At 48.3% G+C, this 24,432-nt stretch overlaps 1 protein-coding gene, 1 non-coding gene and 1 pseudogene across 2 annotated transcripts; 2 read left to right on the top strand and 1 right to left on the bottom strand.

The window, feature by feature from the left end:
* Positions 1–5,245: 5,245 nt before the first annotated feature.
* On the bottom strand, positions 5,246–7,966 carry LOC136494300 (NAC domain-containing protein 21/22-like). Its single transcript, XM_066490471.1, has 3 exons — positions 7,651–7,966; positions 6,775–7,064; positions 5,246–5,914 (listed from the first exon to the last, which is right to left on the bottom strand). The coding sequence occupies exons 1-3, from the start codon at positions 7,838–7,840 to the stop codon at positions 5,480–5,482; spliced, it is 915 nt and encodes a 304-aa protein (XP_066346568.1). The 5' UTR covers positions 7,841–7,966; the 3' UTR covers positions 5,246–5,479.
* On the top strand, positions 7,322–7,395 carry TRNAV-AAC (transfer RNA valine (anticodon AAC)). Its single transcript has one exon. It is a non-coding gene; the product is annotated as a tRNA-Val (tRNA).
* A 9,130-nt stretch (positions 7,967–17,096) lies between the features above and the next one.
* LOC136491351 (uncharacterized) lies at positions 17,097–20,269 on the top strand (annotated as a pseudogene).
* The last annotated feature ends 4,163 nt before the right edge of the window (positions 20,270–24,432 follow it).

The following is a 24,432-nucleotide window of genomic DNA, read 5'->3' as shown; positions in this document are numbered from 1 at the left end:
GTGTAGTCATGCAATTTCAATTAAGGCCAAATCAAGTAGTCTCCAGTCTCATCTTTGTGAGCTCTATTGACGAGAACCACTCTTCAAGTCTTTATCCAGTCACTGGTCTCTTATATATTTAAGTTCAAGACGATCTTGCTTATTCTATTGTGGACTTATAGCTTTTTTTTTTCTTCTATAGTCTCGTTTGATTCATCACAATGCTTTTCATATCTTGTTGCTATCTGCTAGGAGCTCGACATCACCTTGTAGTTCCATGTAAATAATGAGTGAACTTAATAGACAACTTCTATAGTGACATGTCCTTTTTTAATTGTCATGCAGGAAATCGCAACTACTTAATCTGTGCATAGAACAACCCTGTTCGCCTGTGCTGAAATTTGGCTTATACTGAAATATTGTGAGAGGAAAACATTGTTTCATGGCTGAAAAGTAGTGCTAAATAAGCTCACAATGATGTGGGACTTGTCACATAGTCCTAAAATGTAGCTATGTCTCACCTCGCTAATTGTGCAATGATTTCTTCTTCTCTCCTTGCTATTTCTCCACGTCTTCAAAATTCCTACGTGTCTTTGCATTAAACTACATATGAGACCACTAACAGCAATATACTTGCCCTTAGCTAAATCGCAATGAGAACATCTAGAGACGTTCAAAACTAGGTTCTCATTGTCTGCGGTCTTGACTGATTTAGTACCTGTTTGGTTTGTGCCTTCTAAACTTTAGTCACCTAAATCTAGTCCCTTTTACTCACTTTAGAGCCAAACACTATAACTAATAAAGGGGACTAAAAGGCCAAAAGTACAAGGGCTGCCCCTCATCAATGCACTCTAGGCCCCCCCTGCCCCTCTGCTCGCGCAACCGCACCGACGCCCGCGCGCCGCACCGGCGCCCATGCGTGGCTCGGGGATGCCGCCGGTGGGATCACCGACTGTGATGCCACACGACAAGGAGGAGGGGCGAGCGCGACGGAGGGGCAAGCGTGGACGGAGGGGAGGCCGCCCATGTCACCGCGTGTGAAAGGTCCTTGTTTGGTTTTGGTAATTGAGTGACAACCTAGGTGGACTAATTGTGTTTATGTGAGATACACAGGTGATTAGTCCACAGGTACATGTGTGTGAGCAACATATGCCATGAAGGTGAAAATGGCTTGGAGATGTTGCAAAGCTCACACATGTGATGATGAAGGAGCTTAAATGCACATGAGACATGACATTGAGTCATGTGATCAAGGTGGAGAAGATCAAGACAAGACTTGGCTTGATGGACCGGTTGCAAGCGTGAAGGGCAAGTCGAAGGCTTTGGAGTGATGGACCGCGTGGCGGTGAAGCTTGAGCAAGACTTGGCACCGATGGACGATGGCAACGGTGAAGAGCAAGTAGAGTCAAGATCGATGAACCAATATGATCATGTGATGATATGAAGTGGATCATATCATTGTTGATCGTGTTGATGCATGTGTTGCATCAACATTGGAGGAGATGGAATGGAATGCGCAAGGCAAAGGTATAACCTAGGGCATTTCATTTCACCGGTCATAGGTGTGTAGAGAAGTTTATGACCGGGTTTAGAATAGATGGCCGTACTATCAAGAGGGGCAAACTTGTTTGCATATCGGTCATCTAGTGCCACTCGAGTGATCTAACTTTGCATTGTCGCTAGGATTGAGTGGCGTGGCAAGTTGAGTGGCTAACATCCTTTGGGAAATGATTGTGAAAATGCTAACACACATACACATGGTGGTGTACACTTGGTGGTGTTGGCACATTTACAAAGGAGGTGGTGTTTGTAGGGGTGAGATGGGTTTGGGTCCCTCTCTCCCTCCCGCCGAGCTTGCGAGGCGGGATTCGGCGCTTTCGGGAAAATGGAATGTCTATTTTCTATTGCGTCGGATGCAAATTCTTGTGGTTAGCACATTGGTGCAAGGGTGAAGAAGTTAGAAGTGAAATCGAGTTGGTCGCGAAGATGCCGGCGTCGGTCAACTGACCGGACGCTGGATCTGAATGCACCGGACGCTGGCAGGCTGTGTCCGGTCGCGCTGACGTACGGTGACGCAGTTGCTGGAGAGTGACCGGACGCTGGCTGCGTCCGATCGCGTTCGACCGGACGCGTTCGGTCATGCTCGGGAGCTTACTGGAAACGACCGGACGCTGGGGTTCAGCGTCCGGTCAGTTGAAGCTGGAGCATCCGGTCAGGTCAAGTGACCGTTGGAACCGGGACACGTGGTCGTCTGTGGGCGACCGGACGCTGAGGTCCAGCGTCCGGTCAACACGACCGGAGCGTCCGGTCGTCCCGACCGTTGCCCAGTGAAGGGGTAACGGCTAGTTTAGCCCTTTGGGCTATAAATAGAAGTGGCCCTCGGCCATGGCTGGGGCTGAGCACCTTAGGGGACTTTGTGTCCATGCTTGAGAGTGCTTGGGAGCCCTCCATCACACATATACTTGATAGTGATCATTCGATTGTGTGAGTGAGCGATTCTAGTGCGATTGCATCGTGAGGTTGCATCGAGTGGCATTAGGTGATCGAGTTGTAAGCCGGTGGTGCTTGTTACTCTTGGAGGTTGCCACCTCCTAGACGGCTTGGTGGTGGTCTCCGTCGAAGCACGCAAGAAGCTTGTGCGGCGCTCCGGAGAAGTGCTTGTGAGGGGCATTGTGCTCGCCCCGCGGGAGTCGCGAAGAGCAACTCTAGTAAAGCGTGTCATTGAGCTACCCTCACTCAAGGGGTAGGTTCTTGCGGCGCCCGACGTGCGGGCTTAGCGGGTGATGCTAATTAGCCGCCGAACCACCAAGTGAGCGGTCGACACAACGGGGACTAGCGTGTTGGCAAACACGTGAACCTCGGGAGAAAAATCATCGTGTCAACCTTGTTCTTCCCGTTGGTTTGCATCCCCATTACACAAGCTTGCAATTACTTTTATACATATTAAGCTTGTGTAGTTGCTCTTGTAATTAGATAGCTTGTGTAGCTTGCTAATTACCTTCTTGCTTGTGTAGCATAGAAGTAGCTCCCTTGCGTGGCTAATTTGGTTTTAGTAACCTTGTTAGTCACATTGCTTAGTTTGTGTAACTAAGTATTTGCGCTCTCTAATTAGGCATTGGTTGCCTTGTTATTGAGCATTGCTAGTGAGCTTAGTTAGCTTTGTGCTTTTGCTTACTAGCATGTGTAGGAGCTCCCTTGTCGCTTAAAGTACTAGTGGCCTAGGTTTGTGTAACCTTGCTCCTAGAATTATTTAGGAGAGCTCTAGCTAGCTCGGCACCTTAGTTGCATAATTGTTATCTTTGCAAGGTGCTAGTGAACATATTTAGTGGGGTATAGTCTTGGCTAGACCGATAGTTTTAATTCCGCATTTGTATCGGTTAGCCGACGCGATTAAGTTTTAGAAAAGACTATTCACCCCCCCTCTAGTCGCCATCTCGACCCTTCAAGTGGGAGGGAGCCGCCGGAGTGGGGGAGCCGGCCGAGGTCGCCAGATCCAGAGGACATCGGGGTGGGGGAGGCCGCCGGCCACCATGACTACCGTCGGGGTGGGGGAGACCGCCATGGCTGCGCGTCGAGGTGGAGGAGGGAGCGCGTTCGAGGTGGGGGAGGTAGCCGCACGGGGTGGGTGTGCTCACCGCTGAGTTAGGGTGGGAGACGGAGCTGCTCGGGTGAGTCGCTGGATCATGGTGGGAGGTAGCCGCCGGGGTGGGTGTGCTCGCCGCCGAGTTAGGGTGGGAGACGGAGCCGCTCAGGTGAGTCGCCGGATCATGGTGGGAGAGGGAAAGAAGAAGATATGAAGGGTATTTTGATCTTTGTATAGTAGCTTTAATGCCCTTTAGTCTCTGGAACCAAACAGGCTTGGGCTAAAGTTTAGTTCCTGGACTAAACTTTAGTCGAGGGACTAAATGGAAGCAAACATGCTCTTAGAGCCTGTTCGCTTTGTCGTATTTGGTTTATAAGCCATGACTTATCAGCCAACGAATAATATTTTTCTCTCACACCAAACCAACCAATACTACTTTTAGCCATGGCTTATAAGCCAAACCAGCCTAAACGGGCGTTAGTCATTGAATCTTATTGTCGTCAGTGTCGTTGGCGTCACAAGTGTTTAATATACCTTGCATGTGTCCACGACCAGCAAAACAGGTATGGTGACATGGGATCCCCTCAGGATAATACGCACCTGCAAGTAATCAAAAGTCAGCTGATCTGGAGGAGGCAATTTGGTGGTGATTATGGTGCCCCTAACCCCTTTCAATCCCCTCTAATCTCTTTGAGGAGAGGATTAGCCGAACACGGCTAACACCAAGTGTGATCAAAACCCCAGGATTGCAGGACTACGTGAAGCCCATCCCAATTCACCGTGTCGAATGCCTTAGCAAAATCCAACTTGAACACCAGGGATATGGGATCCTCCTCTTACGGAACCAACTCTATCTCGTGCACGAGACTACCAGAGATGCGGGCAACCTTCAGGGAACATACTGGTTGCGGTTTTGGGCGTTGTTGCAGCGTGAGGATGCAAAGGAAACAATTCGACTGGCGAGTCGAGCACTAGAAGTTGTTGCATTGCACTTTTTTCTATAAGAGCACCCGGAGGAGCAATAATAGACTTTGGTTATAATCATTTTGATCTACTCGTGTTCTCTTTCCCTCTTTTTACAGCAATTAGCTGATATATTATAAGAACTTGGCTGTGCGCGCTTGCAGAGGTCGGAAACTTTTTTTTCCATTATCTAAAAAATCAACTCCGAGATGTCACGTCGTACTAGTGAATTTTGGCCAGGATCTTGGCACTGCAATTCTATAGGCAAATCGGCCGTTTAGTTCGCGAAAAGTTTTCCCAAAAAATGCTATAGTATCCATCACATCGAATATTACGATACATGCATGGAGCATTAAATATAGATAAAAAAAACTAATTGCACAGTTTGGTTGGAAATTACGAGACGAACGTTTTGAGCCTAATTAGTCCATGATTGAACACTAATTATCAAATAAAAACGAAAGTACTACAGTAGCCAAATTTCCACTTTCAACCAACTAAACACAGGCTCGGTCTGAAACGAGCGGTCGTTGGCCTCCAAAAACTCCATGACTTTCGTCTTGATTGTGGCCCACGAGGCGCGTTAAAAGAACTTGGCCAAGCCCATCAGGCCTGCGTGCGCTATGACTATTTGGAGTGTCCTGTCCGTATATTCACCTGCATGATAATAATATCATCACAATCCACAATTCCAAGGACTGCAAAAATTACTAGGAAGAATTTTTTTTTCTGCAACAATCCTTTGTACAAAAGTTACTGCACCAATAATCACCAAGACATTCCACCTCTCCGTTGTGTGGGTTTCTTCTACCCTACGGCTAACAAACGGCTGAGATCACATGCACTAAACAGATCAAGTTACAGAAAATAAAGAAGACAAGCAAACTGCTCACTATTCACTAGTCACTACACACGCGATGCCTGGCACGCACACGTTAGCCCAGCCGTGTGCCGTCATCCAGAGCTCAGAAACGGGTTCCATGTCTGCTGCGAGTGCGACGACATCACGCCGCCCTGCTGCTGCGCGTAGGCCGACTCCGTCCAGCCCTGCAGGCGGAGCTCCGTCGTCCCCCGAACGGCGGCGTCGCTGCCTTCCACCATGCTGCTCAGCAGGCCCCGGAAGATCGACAGGCTACTACTCTGGCTGAACGGCTGCGTCGCCGGCAGCGGCAGGTGGTGCGCGTCTGCGAGGCCGGGGTCTTGGTGGTAGTAATAGCCACCGGCCGCCGGTGTGTTGTCGAAGGACAGGTAGGCGTCGTCGGCAGGGGCCATTTGCGGTATCGGCAGGCCGATCAGCTCGCTGGACGTGGACAGTGACCCGGCCTCGTCGGGGCCTGCCCTAGTGGTAGTTCGGCTCTTGTAGAACACCTTGCACAGGACCCAATCCTCCTGAAATGGAGTACAAAAATTTCAGGCAGTGAGATACACTACTGATGGTGGCCGGAGCGCATGTGTAGCCGGTTCGACAAGTTCAGACTTCAGAGCACGAGAATGAGACATGGATCGGATCAAACATGGGTAGCCTCACGTGTGAACTCTTACTCTCTAGAGTATGCTAGTAAACGCAGCTAGCTCGTTGCTTGATGGATCATCAGTCAGTTTGGAACTCGTACAATTGAATATACGCTGGAGCATCCACTGGATGTCATGTCGATGAAAACAAAGGCCAACTTGGCGTGTAAAGAACCGGCGGCATACAGGGGGTGTCAAAACTTTTTCAAATGTTTTGCACGTACTACACTGCTGTTAATTTAGTGATGCTGATGCATGGTGACTGAAAGAAACCACCGAACTACCTTGGAACGGATTGGCGATATGTACCAGGTTTGGAATCATTGGGCAGGAGCAGGACCAGATCAGCTACAATGATTGCCAAGTGGCTCGACTAGTTTATCACCTCAGAATGTTCAGAGCAGGATCCATTTCTAGCCTCAGCGAAAGCGAAAAAGATTGCATTTTTGTTGTTTGCCTGACAGAAACATGAGGTGCAGAGTGCAGCTACTTCTCCCAGCTGTCGGTTAACAGAGACGTGTGTGATGGGCAAAATATTTCAACACCTAACGAGAAGCCGTTCGTTCGCTGCATGAGCCGTTAGCGACATTAACTATCTGACTAACATGGTAATTCAGGTGTTTTTTACATGAATTGCTTAACACTTAATACTGCACTGCACTTTAAATCTCACGAATCAGATGCAAACAGAGACGAGCGAGGGCACCCATGTAACGGGCGTGTACGCACGTACGTACCTGAAGGAGAGGTGAGCCGGCCGGGCCGTCCACGCGGAACTCGTGCATGACCCACTCGGTCTTGGTCCCGCGGGGAGCCCTGCCCTGGTAGAACACCAGCGTCTTGCGCATCCCGACCAGCGCGCCGGCTCCTCCTCCTCCGGGGCGGCCGGAGATGGAGATGGGGCGGTCCTTGCCCGTGGCCTTCCAGTACCCGGAGCGCGTGGCGCGGTTGGTCCGCTGCCCCGTCGCGTACTTGCGGTCGTGCAGGCTGAAGAAGTACCACTCGCGCCCGCCCACGCACGCCTCGTCTGGTCACGGAGAGACTTCTTATGTTAGCTTCCTTTGTGATTTCGATCTCTCTATATGATCGGAAAGTTTCAAACTTGGAGAAAGGGTACCACCGGTCGTATACGACTAGCTGGCAATGTGAAGAATTAAGAAAATGTACATAGACTTTTGCTTGGCAGTTGGCACACCATGCGGATAGAGAGATGGATGAATTATCACCCATTTCTACATATCTATAATATTTTAGTAGGCTGATTCATCAACTTTAAGCAACCTTGGTGTCGTGGTGTAGTTGGTTATCACGTCAGTCTAACACACTGAAGGTCTCCGGTTCGAACCCGGGCGACGCCAGTTATTTTTGTCAATCTTTTTTTAAACAGTTCACCTTCTGGTACAATCTGCTTGATCCGGCCGCACCTATTCGTTCAATGAATTTTCCTGCTTACTTAATTCCTTTTTTATTTATGCACTATTGCAACTAGCTAGTTTCCTACGGTGACGGGCTCTTGTTGATAGGTGCAACGGTGCAAGTGTGCATGTGCAACATAGAACCATAGAACCTGAAGCAATCGATATATGGTAGCACAAGTTGGACCTGACAAGTACCTGGAAGATCCCACGGCTCGCACTTGTTGAGGTCGACGTCGACCATGGCGATGCCTCCGTACGCGGCACCGCCGCTGCCGCCTTTCCCAGAGACCTTGAGGCAGAGGTAGTCCAGCACGAGCTCGTCGTCCCTCGGGTGGAACCGGAACCCCGGCGGCAGCCGCGCCTCCATCATGCTGATCAAGCTCATGATGGCTTTCCGAGCCTGTAGGCTACTGACACACACACCCTGTCGCGCTTGACGACGTACGCTTGGGAGCTGGGAGCGATAGATAGATAGAGAGGGAGAGGCAGAAGGAACAGGGAAGAAGAAGAAGAAGATGGTGGCGTCTTCAGCAGTTTCGGTCTTTCAAAGCGCAGGATGGGGGTGTTGGGGGTGGGTATAAGAGCATCTCTAGGGTTCCCTAAACGTCATCCTAATCCTTATTTTTTAGAAAGATGAAAAAAACTCTCTCTAACAACTCCTAATATTTACTCCTAGGCCTTGTTTAGATTGTAAATTTTTGCAATCTGGACACTGTAATACGTTTCGTTTGTATTTGACAAACTTTGTCTGATCATGGACTAACTAGGCTCAAAAGATTCATCTCGTGATTTACAACCAAACTGTGCAATTAGTTATTTTTTTTTACCTACATTTAATGCTCCATGCATGCATCCAAAAATTGATGTGATGAAAAGAGTGAAAAAACTTAAAATTTGGAGGTGATCTAAACAAGACCCTAATATTTTAGAATTTAGAAAATTTCTTCTCCTTCCGTGTAACTTTACACACACGAAGCCCCGGCCACGTGCGGAGATGCCGTACCACCATGGCGAACACAACTCTCCAGCGCCGGCGCCGGTTCATGACAACCAACCGGCCAGCGCACCGGCTCCAGACAACCAAGGCGGCAACAACGCTCCAGCGCCGACGCCGGTCCATGCCAAACAGCCGGCCATAGCTCCAAGCCCGCTTCTCCAAGGACACGACGCTCCGACTCCGTCTCCGGCGACAGTTGCCCCAGCGCCGCACCGCGACCACGCTCCGTCGCAAGGGAAGCCACCAGCCCACGCCCCGGCTCACGTTGGTGAAGAGGCCCCCCAGCCGAGTGGTTTCGCGCAACCCCCGGCTTCTGATCCGCGCTACTACTACCCCTCGTCCGCCCCCGCGCCGTCTCCGGAAAGCTCTGCTGCTCCTGTCGCCGTCGCTGGTCGATCATCGACGCTGCTCGCCGGCGTGGTTGGCGTGTTCTTGTGCGCATCCGTGCTTGTTCTTTAGAATATAGTTTGGAGAATCAGTCAGCAATGTGGCAATAAGTTTGTATGCATTGCGTCCACGAGCAGGCGCCCTTGCGGAGGAGGACGTGCCGACGCCGTCCATGGCCTCATCCTCGCAGGAAGCAGAGCACGCCGCCATTTCGGCAAAGAAGTTCAGTGCCCTCGCAGGAAACTCGGTCTGTTGCGACTCCCATATCGGCCCGGCAACCGCCCAGCGTCATGGACTCCGCTCGAATCAGCAAGGCACTCGGCGTGGTGCTGCGAGCCGAGCCGCGAACGAGAGCGTTGCTAGCCAGAGCCAGACGTCCGCGAGCGCTTCGTACGAGCCACCCCTCCCGCGAGCGTTTGATTTGTTTCCTCGCCACGTGTCATTGATCGAGCGGAGGGGCGCATGGCCGGGTCAATGAGCCCATCGCGCATCCAATTTTTTTTCAGGGCAACACGACGGATGCAGCGGCGGCGGCGTGGATAGGCTCGGCGGCGAAGAGGTTCGCGTGGAAAAAAAAAGACCGTAGAAAAAAATATCAAATAGGATTAGTATTTGTTTTTTTAGAAGTCAAATATTATGAACTATTGAAGATGATATTCTTTTTTTCATAAATTTTTTAGAAAAAATATATAGGGAACTCTTGAAGATGCTCTAAACAGGAAAATCTTGGCAAGGGCCTCTTTCCAAGCATGTCCCAAAGGGTTGGCACTGTTGGTATCTGGTAGTACTAGCTGAAGTCACACGACCGGGAGGCGGTGTGCCCGACGGCCATGTCCCTCCGTAACTTTTCGGCACAAAAAGAAAACAAATCCACGTCACCCATGACCATGATCCCTGTTCCAATTCCAATACGGCTGTACATGTATCATGTATGAGCCGAGCCTAGCTAGGGATGTCCACTGTGCTTGCATACGTACAGAGGTATCTCTCCTCCCTTCCTGCAGTGTGCCGTAACGTCTGGGATACGTACAGACTCATTAGACTGCGTCCTTGCGCCGTTCATGCGTCACTTGTTCAGTTGACAGTTTAGCCTAAGGGTGTTAGGATTCGGTGACTAAAATTTAGGAGGCATGTTGGGAGGATGTTGCATGAGACATTCGGATACTAATAAAAAAATAAATTACATAATCCGTCGGTACTCCACGAGACGGATTTTTAAGGCTAATTAATCCGTCATTAGCACATGTTTACTGTAGCAAATATTGTCAAATCATAGACTAATTAGACTTAAAAGATTAGTCTCGTAAATTAATCACAAACTATGTAATTAATTTCGTAATTAGTCTATATTCAATACTCTATATATGTGTCCAAACATTCGATGGGACAACTAAAATTTAGGAGGTGCAACTAAACACCCCCTAATAAAGAAAAACTACTGCGGAACATGTGACAATACATAAGGGCAGTCCCAGTGAAAGAAACTAGTAGTTTCTATAACATAGGATACCGCACCAAAAAAGCACTCCTTTCCAACCCATGGTTTCTATGAGTAATAACTATTTTCTCTTTCTCTCTCCCAACTCTATCTTTTCCTCCAATGGGAGTGCGACACGAGCTCCCTAGAAACTGGTGGTTTTTTCCCAATGGCGATTTCATGGTTTCTTAGTGCATTGGGTCAAGAGTAGACCTAGTTTCTTCATGAAAAAACCATTTCTATGATTTTTGCTCTCTTTCTTCATTAATTACGTTGCCACATCAGCGTTTTACCTACGTGGCAAGTCATTTAATGAGGATAGAAACCATCATCAATGCACCATTGGGACTGCCTACGCGTTAGCGAATTGAAGTCGTAGAAATCCACGATTCCAGGATGCCGCAAAGGACGACGACGTGTTAGATCATGTGGACCAAAGACGTTATCAGTGTCATTCATATAGCAACTGATAATGCTTGTCAGCCATACGTTTGGGCTGGTTTAACTTATAAGCAAAGTATTATTAACTGATTTAATATAAGAGAAAAATATTATTTATTGACTGATAAGCCATGACTTATAAGTCAAATACGACGTAGCGAACAGGCTTACGATTCTAAGGTAACATCACGCCCAGTCCGATTCCAAACTGCTGCTCGCGTTCCAATCCAGCTTTCGATGGACCACCCGTCATGTCAGATGTAAGTGTAACCGTGCCCGACGACGACGACGACCGCTGGCGTGGCCGTCGCGGTGGCACTGTGGCAGGGAGCCAGCGTGCGAACGCCGCCTTGTCCGCGGCGTTCGCCGCCGCTGGATCGGCGATCCACGCCACTGGGCAACGTGTGGAAATCGTGCTCCAGCGCCGGCATCCCTGTCCTGCTGTACTCTTTAGTCTTTGCATATTGGCCCTGTGCGAAGCGAACGGGGCCATTGCATCCCTGATGGTACAGGGCCGGAGAGAAGACGACGCGTCTCTTTTCGACGACGGCACGAGATGATTGATTGCTCAGGGGATCAAGCGATGAGGCTCATCTCTTCCTACAGGCGGTCACAGGCGCAGAGCTCCTATCTTATCTTGCATGCTGCCGCCACGCTGCCCCCAAGGCTCCAACTCTCCAAGAGTCAAGAGGTTATGAAACTTATTACTTATGACTCACTGACGCGTTCACGATGACATACTGCATACGCCGTGGCAAATTGCTGGCTGTATAGCTCATCATCAAGTTAGGCATGGAATGATGCGTGGTCGGTTTGGCCTATCCATTTTTTTCCCGGGAGGGAAATCGATATTCGACGGGGGTAAAATTGAAAGTTCTAGGAACTCCTCATGGAACATCAGATCGTCGACGGAGATGTCTCCGTCGATCAGAATAGCAGCTTCCTCACCAGAGAATTATTCCAAATGTGCCCAACAAACACTGTCTTCTGACAGCGCCGAGATGTCGCCGCTGATGTCTGCGCACCCGCATGTTTCAGGGCATCAGCGGATGTCGATGTACTCATCGCGTCGGCCTCGAGAAAACTTTCACAGTTTACTGTTCTCTGACCTGCCGGACCATGTCAATCACTTTTACGTTCAGCAACTTCCAACTGCGGGAGGGAGTTTAATCTGAAGTGGTTTCTTTTTATGGTCCAGAGGGGAAATGTTTTAAAATGGCATTGAAAAGGAGAGGAGCAGTTATTCGAATGATATCGATGGCAATGATGTATGCAAATCACAAATGCGGTCGACGAGAGAATTCCAAAACGGATTTATGCTTAATATATTTAATCAGCTTTTGGTTGATTCTGAAGATTTCAAATGCTACGTTTTCAGAGGTCTGGAATCCGGAGTAGGGCAGTTCACAAGGCCCTACCTTCTGCTTGGTAGACAGTTGAAACTAGCAGCATCAGCAGCTACCTTTTTTTCAGTGGGAAGTAGTAAAAACATGTAAAGTAGAATGGCAACTTGTCATAGTTGATACTAGGTTTGTTATCACAACTTGTTGCTTAATGTATTTTAATAACAATCAGAACTCTAAAGGCTGCTTCAGATGATTGGAGGTACCAGGATGACAACTTGTGCTGTTATCACAACTTGTTACTTAATGCATGTAACAATCGTAATTCTTAAGGCTGCTTCAGGTACCACGATATCAACTTGTTATAGCCGTTACTAGATCTCTAGATCTGTTATAGCAACTTGTTACCTATATGTTTGAAAATTCAGAAGGCTGCTTCAGCAACAAATATACAAAAATGCTATTGTGAGGTGGGCAGCAATAATCCATCTCAATGAAGCTGAAGTTTGAACGCAAAAGCCTGAAAATTAGACCTATGGGAAAGTCTACTCTCCCAATCAAATCAAACTAACAGCGGTTTTCGCCATCGGATTCGGTAGCGCACGCACGGGCAGAGAGCAGACTTATCCTGCGAAATAAATCAAACAAGAACATGTGGAAAATCGCATGTACCGTACTTGGTCTCGTCAGGACTTTCTGAGCTCCTGATCACCTGGTACTGATAAGCAGTTAGGTTTGTCCGGCCTTCTCCACCTCGAGAGATAGTCATGTCGGTCTTTTTCAGGGAAGGAAAATTCTGTGAGGCGGATTTCACCAAGAAGGCCTATCCAAGTCCAAGGTCACTACTCTGCCAAAGTCAAAATTTCACAGGTGGCAGATGCAGCTGGAGCAGGTTTGGGTAGCACAATCGTGATAGATACACCTGAACGGATCCATGTCATCTGTGGTGGTACCATTAACGCTGTCAAAGACGTAAGCAAGATCTCTCCCTGATGCGTTTCTGGTTTTCTTCTCTGAAATGTTATGACTTGAAACAGCTTCAGCAAGACCAGATATCACTGCCATCGTGCGGTATCCAATCGTTGTGCAAGCTTGACGAACGCAGTGAGGCAAGGCTCCTAGGATTGCTTCCAGCTAGCTAGGCAGTAGGCAGCTACTAGCATCTCCGCGGCTGTTTTTTTTTTCTCCATGGAAAACAGCAGGAGGAACATGCTGCCAAAATTTCTGCATGCTGATGCTTCTTGGTGATGTGTAGTTGTATACTGTGGTGCATGAAACGCGATCTGACGATCAAGTGAGTAAGTCGAATTTTGTGAAGCACATGCTTCTAAAGGAGACGGAGACAGATGGATCAAGTTTCAGTCTCCAAGATGCTGAAAACACATCATGATTCAGAGCTGCTTCTTCCCCTTTTGCCACTTCCATTAGGACACTGGACATGGCACTGTTACTGCCCCCGTTTTCAAGTCATTAAAGCGTGAGGCATCGAGGCAACTTCTCCCGTGAATTTCAGATAAGACTGAGAGTACAAATTTAGCACATGCTGAAACAGCGTGTGACCTGATGTCCTCTGAATCCGGTCAAATTCTCCCTGCAAGTATCGTCACACGTGCACATCCTGCCAATATTTTTGCAGTTCCTGATTATCCAAACAGTCAGCTAACCTCCAGGAAGGCGTGAGGAATTCGACGAGTTGACCATCCGGATTGCTTATAAAAATCATTTCATGGAAAAGTTTTACCATTGGGTAGGTTCAAAACACTATTTCATGGCTTGGAACCTACTATTAGTATGCAGCTGTATCAGTGGCTTGCCTTGTATGGAATGCCCAGCTCAGCTCTCCGGGCTAATTGAAACCATGCTTGCGCTGACCGTATGCCTCAAGTTTGATAAACGTTGTGGTTGCAGATAACGAGGTAACTGCGAACACCGAAATGAGGAGTGTTTGGACATGTTTGATACACATGGTTAGTTACTAGTTGGGACAAAAGTAAACCAAATTAGACGTGGTTTGCTAGCTAGCTAACAACTAGTTGAAGATTTGACTAAAAAATCATTCCACCTATTAGCTTTCCTATTTGGATACATTAGAGCTAATTTCAATTAATTTTTAGCTAGTTAGCAATTAACCCATTATCAAATAGGCCCCTTTGTCTAGCCATGGGTGTTTGGTGTACGAATGATTCCCAAGAAGATGAATTCATGTACAAGCACTTGTTATTGGGGATTTGGGTGCTGCCATAATATAATAATAACACCATTATGAACTGTACCTAGCATCAAGGGAGAAATCAAGAGAAAAAAAATAAATTATCACAAAAGAAACATGGCGGGCTACTGCATAGCATCGATCCATCTAGGCCCAATGGGCCAGCCGGAGGCTGTTTAACCACATGTTCACGGCCCCATAGCCACGGCTCTCCGATCGGCTCGAACACACCACCCAGCTTGCGCCACCAAGGCCCAAAAGCATATTTGCCTGTTGCACCTTGAGAAGCCTGATCAATTTTTTTTGTCTAAAATGTTGGGTTTGGTTTATAGCCAAGCCAAATTTAGGTTGAAAGAGGTTATTAATGATAATCATGTCCCCTAAAAAAAATAATGATAATCATGTCAATAATTTAAACTGTGAGATTGACACGTAGACAGATCATAGATGACATGGATCTTGATTTGTAGATTTGACTATAGGGAGTGCAATGATTCAAGCAATTTTACAGGAGCATTCACGGTTTACCAAGTATTTTGATTTTGAAACTGATAGTCCAAATAAGCAACACATTTAATACCACCAACGAGCAGCAGCTGCTCATTCTGATTAAGAACTATTTGAAACACAGAAATTTTATAAATATCATATCATATAAAAATTTCGGATGAACTCATTAATTTTAAAAACATAGAAATAGATAAAATTTTTAGCGTTCCAAACATGCCCCAAATAGCCTAGGCTGCCCCCACTGCCCCCCCCCCCCCCCCCCCCCCCCCCCGTGCGATTTGGTGGTGCCAGATCAAAACGAAAGCCGAAATCAAAATCGAAATGAGGGTTTTACCTGTATGCCATTATAAAAGTTTATAATTACCCACAAGTCACTAAAAAGTTCGAGCGGTCATGTGCCATTGGTCGGAACTTTTTTGCCCTCTGCGCCATTCCATCCACATTGGATGCTAAAGGTGTCAAACTATGGTAAGAAAAGTCTAAATTGCCCTCGTGTCTTAGCGTCATGCAAAAGTTTTTTGTTTCCTCGGTGCCAAAGTCTGAACGATGTCCAGCACGCTCGCCGTGACAAAGGCCGATGCCCATTCATTGTTGATGCGTGAACCCACGGGGCCGGCCGATGTAGGAGCGCACGACGGGCATGATGATAGTCGTAGACGGGGATCCAGATGATGACATTGATGTTGTCCACCATGGAGAGTGTCGCCGAGGGGCGAGGGGGTCTTGAACTTGGGCCCCTTGCGCTGGTCCAGCGTGTTGCCAAGTATCTCCGCCGCCTCCTGGTACGCGCCCCGCTCCGCGGCCGCCCTAGCCGCCGCCATGTCCTCGATCGCCTCTAGCCAGACGCGCTCCCGCTCCACCTCCGCTGACCGTTCTGCGTCCGCCGCGTGCTCCGGTGCGCCTCGCCACCACCATGTCCTCCGGGATGGCCGCAAGCCATGGCGACGCGGCCCACCTACACCACGACGGTGAGGATGCCGCCGATGCACTGCGCGAAGGCGTCCTAGATGACCGCCTCATTCTTGATGAAAGAGAACGTCCCGCCGGTGGCCTCTGCAACGACTTGCATCGCCGTCGCGTCATGGTCGTTGCCGAAACCAAAGGTGTGGATGGGCGCAGAGCCCTCGCTGGCGCTGCCACTGTCAGGCATGAAGGACGGTGGCACCAGCACCTCATACACTGCCCTGCGCCGGACGCGGCGTCGCGGCATGCTGTAGTTGTCTCGGCCGTCAGAGAGGAGAATGGTGGTGGAGACGCCGTTCCGGTACCGGCACTCGCTGAGCACCTTGGAGGCCGTTCTGAGCAGCAGTCGAATCATGCTCTTGAGCTTCCTCGTGCCGGATGCTGACCTTCTCCAACGAATGTTTAGAGTTTGCTTTGAACTGCATTGCGATTCATTACGGTAGGATACAGTACGTCACATTGGCATCCCATGCATGCGGGCTCCGGCAGACACCCGCAGGCCTCGTTCTGGAGCTTGGCCACATTGCAGTCCCTGGAGGCTGTGACGAGCAGAACTTGGTCGAAGTGCGCGACGCAGCCGCACACGTACCTCGCGCACCAGCTTCAGCACCGTGGTCTTACCCACGCCGCCGGCGCCATGGACGCCGAGCGCGGCGTCACAGTCGCCGAGGAAGCGGAGCGCCTCGTTGAGGTAGGCCCTCGCGGACCCCACCTCTGCCGGGAGGCCCTCCAGCTCCTCGAGGTCGCAGAGCAGAGGAGGCGCTGCCTGCGGCGTGGCCAGCACGGCGTCGAGGATCGCCGCGTCCTGCTCCCGGAGCGCACGCACCGCCTTGAGCTGCTGCTCGGCCAGCCCCGCGACCGATCCCATGCGGAGGAAGAGGCACTGCACCAGGCGGACCACGTACAGCTGCTCGCCGTCGTGCCGCACCTTGATCGACGCCATGTCGTCCTGTGCCTCCTGCACGCGCCGCAGCCGTGTGCTCCGCACGAGATCCAAATACGGCGCCGGGTCGTGGCCCAGCACCTCGGACCGCTGCCGCAGCAGGGCCTCCACCGCGTCTGCCAGCTCTGACCCGCCAGTCAGTGCCAGCCCGTAGGGGCCACCACATGCCGAAGAACAACACCAGCACCGCGCCGCTGAGGGCGAGCGAGCGGAGGAAGAAGAGGATAAGGTACGAGAGACAGAGGGCATTTTTAACATCTTTACTGGACCAACGTGTGAGGGCTGTCAAATGGCAAAAAGCGACCCACCTACGAGCGCTCAAAACTTTTTACCCACTTTTATAACGACATATCGGTAAAACCCTCAATCGAAATCCCAATTGCATCTTCCACCTCTCCGCTCGTATGGCTCGCCGGCGTACACGCCCCTCCGGCCGGGGCGCTAAGGTGGCGGCGAAGCCTGCCGAAGACTCGCCGCCCGACACGGACCCGACATCCTTGTCCTCTTCCCCTTCCGGTAGATCCACCGACCCCGCCACCTCCCAGCACAAATCCCCTCTCTTTGGGTTTCAACCGCACCAAGACGACGACGATGAGGCTTGGACTCAATCGGACAAGAGGGCCATGAGGCGGAGGCTGCTGGACATGATCCACCGCTTCTACCTCGACGCCATCTCGCGGCTGCCCCCCGCCGAGTTCAGGAGGACCACCGGCCTCGCGCGGGGCCTCTTCGTCGGTGGCCACTGCTTCGGTCCACTCCACCCCGTGCACAACATCGTCGTCAACTCCATCTGGTACGGCGCCGCCTTTCCCGTCCGACGGCCCGCCGGAAGCGACGACGAAGATGAGGCCAACGCGCTGCTCAGCACCGATGGCATCGCCCGTATCTGCGACCGCTCTCTCGACGGGCTCGTGGCCGCCCTCCGCGACCTGTGCCCCTCCCTCTCCAACGGTGATGCTCTGTGGCGGCTCTTCTCCACTAGCGCAGACCTCACCGCTGCCGTCGCACTGGCTAACGGGGTCAGCAAATCAAGCGCGCTGCGTGTCGTCGCGTCTCAGGGCCATGCCGCTTTTCATCTGGCCGCCCAACACCCCGATCCCACAGCCTTTGCTCACTTCGCATCGTCAGCGTTACCTTCTATCAATGGGCAACACAACATTGTTCAGCTCCTGCTCATGAAGCATGCGCTCGCAACTCGGCACATCAACTACCTCTCCAAAGTGCTGGTTCCTTCATCGCCAAATGTACCTTCTGTGGCGCCTCTCATGCTAAGCGCACAAGTCCTTGACTGATTGCATCTCAGAGGCAGCAATTCAAGGGCATAGGAAAACAGGTGGTCAATGTTGTCAAAATGGCACTGCAAGAATACACTCAACGGTCTGGTGAACAGCTGACGCTTCATTCTGTGTGTGGCGCTAGTCTTCTAAAGGAGGAGGGACAAAAGAACTGTTACCACATCAATTTCCTGGCGTGCCACGTGGGCTCTGGTTCTGGTGTAGGCGCTCCTGTGCTCTTCTTCACTGAGGCAATTATTCTTTCTTGTGATGAGACTGATGTCAGCCTATGTGTGCCAGTTGATCCGGGCCTGTTTAGTTGCCCTCCAAAACGACAAATTTTTCAAGATTCCCTGTCACATCGAATCTTTGGACGCATGCATGAAGCATTAAATATAAATAAAAAATAAAACTAATTACACAGTTTAGACGAAATCCACGAGACGAATCTTTTAAGCCGAATTAGACTATGATTGGACATTAATTGTCAAATAACAACGAAAATGCTACAGTACCGTTTTGCCAAAATTTTCGGCAACTAAACTGGGCCCCGGTCACAGACATTGGTATGCCCCCTCCTCTGTGAAACAATTCAATTTTTGATTCGTGTGTACATGAATGAAACACACTGTTGAATCTGTGTGAAGCATGGCTGGCAACTACCAGCATGAACTTGATTTATTATATTATTCTTTTATTTAGTTACTGTTATGCCAAAATAAGTATTCATTATCCTTACCAGAGTTGAAAACAACCATTCAGATAGGAGAACTGCCACATAACTATGCAGTGCTCCATCTGGGCTCTGGGGCTTCTTTATTGTCAGTCAGTCACCATAATGCAATTTCGGTCATCACCTTATTTGGATGATAGTTTCTGTACAAGTTGCTCCCTTATTGTTTTTGCAGAGGGATAAATATGATTCTTGGTGTTTCTCTGCTGCCTTAAACATTTGGTGTTCCTTTTATTGTACATACCCATATCACTACTTCATATACCTGCTCCAGTTATAATCCAAAACCTAGCATTGACCAATAATTCTTTTGGAATACATCTATAAAAAAGAGACAGTATGAAAACTATTTTGAGGACTTAAGTACACATAACGTTTTGTGCTAGACATTTAATTTTCTTGAGTTTGACTGGACATTGTCTAAGTATTTGTGACTGCCTGACTGGGTGACAGTTTATATTTTTATTTATTCGGTATGCTTTATTCAAGTTTTTACTTTCAAGGAGCATTTGCTGTTCGTACAAATGTTGATGTTCTTGGTCCTCTTTAGTTTGAAATTGCAATTAGCCACGGTACATCTATTTTACAGATGAAGTATCCTTTCTTTGTCCCGAGTGTCCACAGTGAAGTGCTGTCTTCTTGCTTCACTGAACAACTGAAAGCTTTTCTGATCCAAGTATTCACTCACCAATTAGCATATTTTCTGGTGTGTTCCTCCCATATTTCAGGCTTACTTTGAAGCAGCTGAGTTAAATGCTCTGCTGTCTACTGATTGACTCGTTCCACTAGTAGCTTCCAGTACCATCATTTTCCAGCTACAAATAATTCCCTTGAATACGATATATACTTCCCCTGTCCTCATTTGAATTAAGCCACATTGCAAGCTTGCCTAAATGTTGTCTTATGATATTAGTATTCCATTCCTTAGGCCCTTCAGTTTTGTGCGCCTGCAGAGTTGATTTGATTATGAACTTGTTGATAGTTCACGTGGCTACTTGATTGTTTATCAGATTCTGATATCATTCTTCATTTGACATATTCATATCAGCAACACGCTTTATCCTTATCTATGTGCAAATATGGTTCAATGATACTCCATTTGTTCCAAATTGTAAATTGTTTTGGCTTTTCTAGGTGCATAGTTTTTGCTATGAACCTCAGATATACGCTATTTCTAGATGCATAGTAAATTTATCTATCTAAAAAAGTCAAAATGACTTACAATATGGAATGGAGGGAGCACTTTGCAATTTCCTTTCCTGCTTTAGTGCATACCTGAGAAGTTGTAACCAAACAACATTTACTGACCTTTCTTTGAAATTCTTTCTTAGGCTGCTGCTTTGCTTGTGAGAGCAACAGGAAGAAGGTTGTGCACCCCTTTTATGATGAATACCTTGGTGGCCGTGAATTTCAAGAGGATGAAGTCGACTATGGCAATGATTTTCCAAGTCCCTTGGATGTAGACTATATCTTTTTTGATGCTGATAGAGACAGGGCTTTTGCAAATTACCTGTGGAGGGAGGGCACGGATCATTGAGGTTGGCTGTTAGGAGTGGTGTCATGCTGTTAATCTTTGGAACCTGGAAGACAAACCATAGGTATTGTTTGGGTGTCTTTGTGGAAGCAACTAAGCAAGTGCGATGGTAGACCTACTGGGTTGTTTTTTCAAAATAGAATAGAACACTGCAGCTACCGTGGTGCTTATCTCTTTGGTTGTCATGAGTAGGTTGATAATGCAGACTATTTCTCAGATCATTTATATAGTACTGTAATAAATAACAAGTAGTGTTTGGTTCTGCGGCCAGTTTTCTGTTCCCCTTGTGTTGGGCCTACCTATCATGAACAAACTTGCTACATTTCCTAGCATGACTGCTTGAGGTTGGTAGGCGCATGGAAATGTCCTGCTCCTTGTGATATTCGAATGGGACATTATTATTACTACATTAGGCTATTCGTATCTTGTGGCAAAAACTGAAGCGTTCCTCTCGTAATAATCATATTTCTCACCCAATTTTTAAAAATCATTTTCTCGTTTCTTTCTTAAATAAATTAAATAAATGACGACGCCAGTTTGTCTTGTAATGTTAGTTATCCTGCAATTGGTATTGTGAGATTTTAGATGCACGTCAAGTAATTTGACTGTTGGAGCAGTAGTGACTAGTGACTGGCTGCTTTGGCTAGAAAGGTTGTCTGGCACTTGACTTTCTCGTGCAATTCCAGACTTCGGACGGTTATTTCATATCATAAATACTATTTTGCATAATAGGCTGGAATTTATTGATTTAATGGATAAGATGGGTCAATCCGATTGTCACATAATGACCTTTTTATTTATTGATATTTATCTTTTCAAATAAGTTGATCATAATAACCTGTGTTTAGAACTCGATCAAAGAACATAATGTTTTGAAAGTAAAAATACTTTGCAAACTTATTTAATTTGATACATTGCTAATAATAACCTTAAATGCTATCTTTACTTTCTAAAAGTGGATCGATACATGCTACTCTTTGCACCAAAGAGGTTATTGCCTTTGATGAAATGGATTAATCCATAACATCTAATTAAAATCTAAATTAACTTTGAAGCCCCAGGTTTAGGATCGATCGGTCGGGGTCGGACCATTCCCATGTTGGCAAGTGGCAACGATGTTTTATGTTTGGCCCCGTCAATATGCAGCATGCAGGCAAACAAGACGGGCTTGCTAGCCGCCCGGACGACGGGGCGTCCGGACACCCGTGCCTGCAGTACTTTTTCCACGCCATTTCCCGCGTCCACGTGAGGCCCGCGCCACACCGAACAACACCAGCATCGAGAAGTGGTGGAGGGGGTGGCAGATGCCTAGTCAGCGCTAGGAAGAGGAGGAGACACCGAGACGAGACAGTAGAAGGCGAGGAAGGAGATGCAACACCTGATCTACTGTTGAAACATTCAGTTATAACAATTGCAACATACATCGAAAGGCAGACGAAAACACACCATGCATATGGAATTGACTGTTTTTTTATTTTACAAGTTTCCCATGAAAACTCATAATCTAGTTGAACCTTTCAGAAATCAAACGAGCAATTTAATAAAATTACATTGAAATTAGCAATTCAACAAATTACATTTTAAATGTGTTATGATATATTATCTGATAACTGTAAGTCCGGCGGTCGAACAAGAAAAACTTGAATCTTTTATTTTTCTGATACAACAGTAGACAACACATCATGTTTTTTTTGCCGAATTTCATTCTCATCCAATTCTATCACCTCCATCTTATACTTAGTAACAAGGCTATCGAGTATTTCTCAGATTACATTGTTTCAGAGTTTTAGCACATCTTAGATCATATTGCATATTCAATATTTTATTTCATCCAAGAAATTTCAACAATAAACAGGAGACAAACAAAGTTTGTACCACTGATTTTTTTTTCTCACTCAGAGTCTACCAAATAGCTACTAACTTTACCAATACATAAAGGTATTAGCGAATTGGTTGTGAAGAGAAATGGAGTCATGAGCAACAACGAATTTAAATGAAAAAATAGGTTAGTGGTGTTGAAAATCACTCCTGCCCTCTTGTGTGTTTATTACCAACACATACTAGCTTTTGTTTCTGGTAGATACATTAGGGAGATGAAATCCTATTGTGATGAAGCATCTAAGAGTGGAATGAGTTGTCATCTGTGCTGGTTGCTATTAGATATCGGGGTGTTGCGCAACCATGGCGGCCAGATGAAAAGCGGCATGGCCCTGAGACGCGACGACACGCAGCGCGCTTGATTTGCTGACCCCGTTAGCCAGTGCGACGGCAGCGGTGAGGTCTGCGCTAGTGGAGAAGAGCCGCCACAGAGCATCACCGTTGGAGAGGGAGGGGCACACGTCGCGGAGGGCGGCCACGAGCCCGTCGAGAGAGCGGTGGCAGATACGGGCGATGCCATCGGTGCTGAGCAGCGCGTTGTCCTCATCTTTTTCGTCGCGTCCGGCGGGCCGTCGGACGGGAAAGGCGGCGCCGTACCAGATGGAGTTGACGAATATTCGATAGCCTTGTTACTAAGTATAAGATGGAGGTGATAGAATTGAATGACAATGAAATTCGGCAAAAAACATGATGTGTTGTCTACTGTTGTATCAGAAAGATAAAAGATTAAGTTTTCAGTTATTTGATAATATATCATAACACATTTAAAATGTAATTTGTTGAATTGTTAATTTCAATGTAATTTTAATAAATTGCTGTTAATAGTACAAACTTTTCTGCTTGTTTGATTTCTGAAAGGTTCAACTAGATTATGAGTTTTCATGAGAAACTTGTAAAATAAAAAAACAGTCAATTCCATATATATGTTTTAAGTGTTTTTATCTGCCTTCAGAACCCCTCCCAGGGGAAGGTGACTGCATCGGCGCCAGACTGCCCCTACTGATGCCATGTCGCGTCCCATCCCGTGGCGCCTGGGGGCTGGGAGCAACAGGGCCACACCGTCGGCCGTCCCGACTCGCGACGCGAACGCAATACAGGCAATACGCACGACCGGAGGCCGGAGCGGCGGGGCCATGTGTCGTGTGTCCTGCTCGCTCCCGTCGCGGAATCGGCAGCCGGCACGGACGAGGAGAGGCAGCCAGCTGCTCGGTTGCACGAGGCAGACACGTGAGGAAAAAGAAAGAAATGTGCACGCTCAGGCGCAGCGCGTGGCAGGGGCAGGCGGAAGGAACGGGCCTACCGACGGGCCTCACTCATCATCCAAATCTTGTGGTGTAGAGGCTCGTCAGCAGGGCCCGTCCATCCAAGGTCTGGTCGGCCGTTCTCTCTAGGTTTTCTCTTGGGCTAGCCTTGTGGGTTGGTAGGTATTCGTACCGCAACCACCGGCCCGCTGCCATGAGCCCATGGTACTCGCGCACGTGGGCGATGATTGACGCGGGCTATCAGCACCACGGGCCGAGTTTTCCGGATGCCGCAGGTTTTGTGGATGTGGATGGGTCATGCACGGCATCTGCCAGCCCGTGTGAACGAGAGAGAGTCTTCGGTTCAACTTTGATGTCTCGCAGCTCCTCAGCATATCATGGATGGACGGCATCTCGTGGACAAGAGTTTCTTTGTTGATCCTTAAAAAATTTTCGTTCTCTATTTGACACCGAGTTCAACTTTCGTTCATTTCATAACACTCCGTCGCGTTTTTCATCTGGCCACCGTTAACTGCGCTGTGAAAAGACGATTTTGCCCCTATGAGCCCCACCACCCTTCTCTGCGAGGAGGTTCATTGTCTGGCTTGTTTCGTCACGATCGATGTTCAACTTCGATCTGCGCATGCCGTAGCGTGACAGCATGGGCATGGTCGCATGGAGGTGAACGACCTTGCCGTGGGTCGACGCCCACCATATGATCCATGGATCACTAGTTCAGTAGCCGGTGCACGTACTAGTCAACAATCGTCTAATCCTCCTGATGGCAACAGCCTGACAGAAGAGATGAGATGATCCGGTGGTCTCTGCGGCTCGCGGGAAGCGAGGAGTAAAAGGTGTAGCCACCACAGGCCCACAGCCGCTGCCCACTGCAGCACTAGGCAGCATGCATTTTGATTTTTGACAGGATCTCGTCTCGTCTCGTCTGCCGAAAAAGCCTTGTGAACGTGGAAAAGAAGAGCGACTGGATGACGTCTGCCGCCCACGAGTCGGCGTGCTCGATCGCCTGGTCGCTTTGGTTCTGGGTCG

Source organism: Miscanthus floridulus, chromosome 11, assembly GCF_019320115.1.
Source record: "Miscanthus floridulus cultivar M001 chromosome 11, ASM1932011v1, whole genome shotgun sequence".
NCBI lineage: Eukaryota > Viridiplantae > Streptophyta > Magnoliopsida > Poales > Poaceae > Miscanthus > Miscanthus floridulus.
This window is presented reverse-complemented; position numbering and strand designations above follow the sequence as displayed.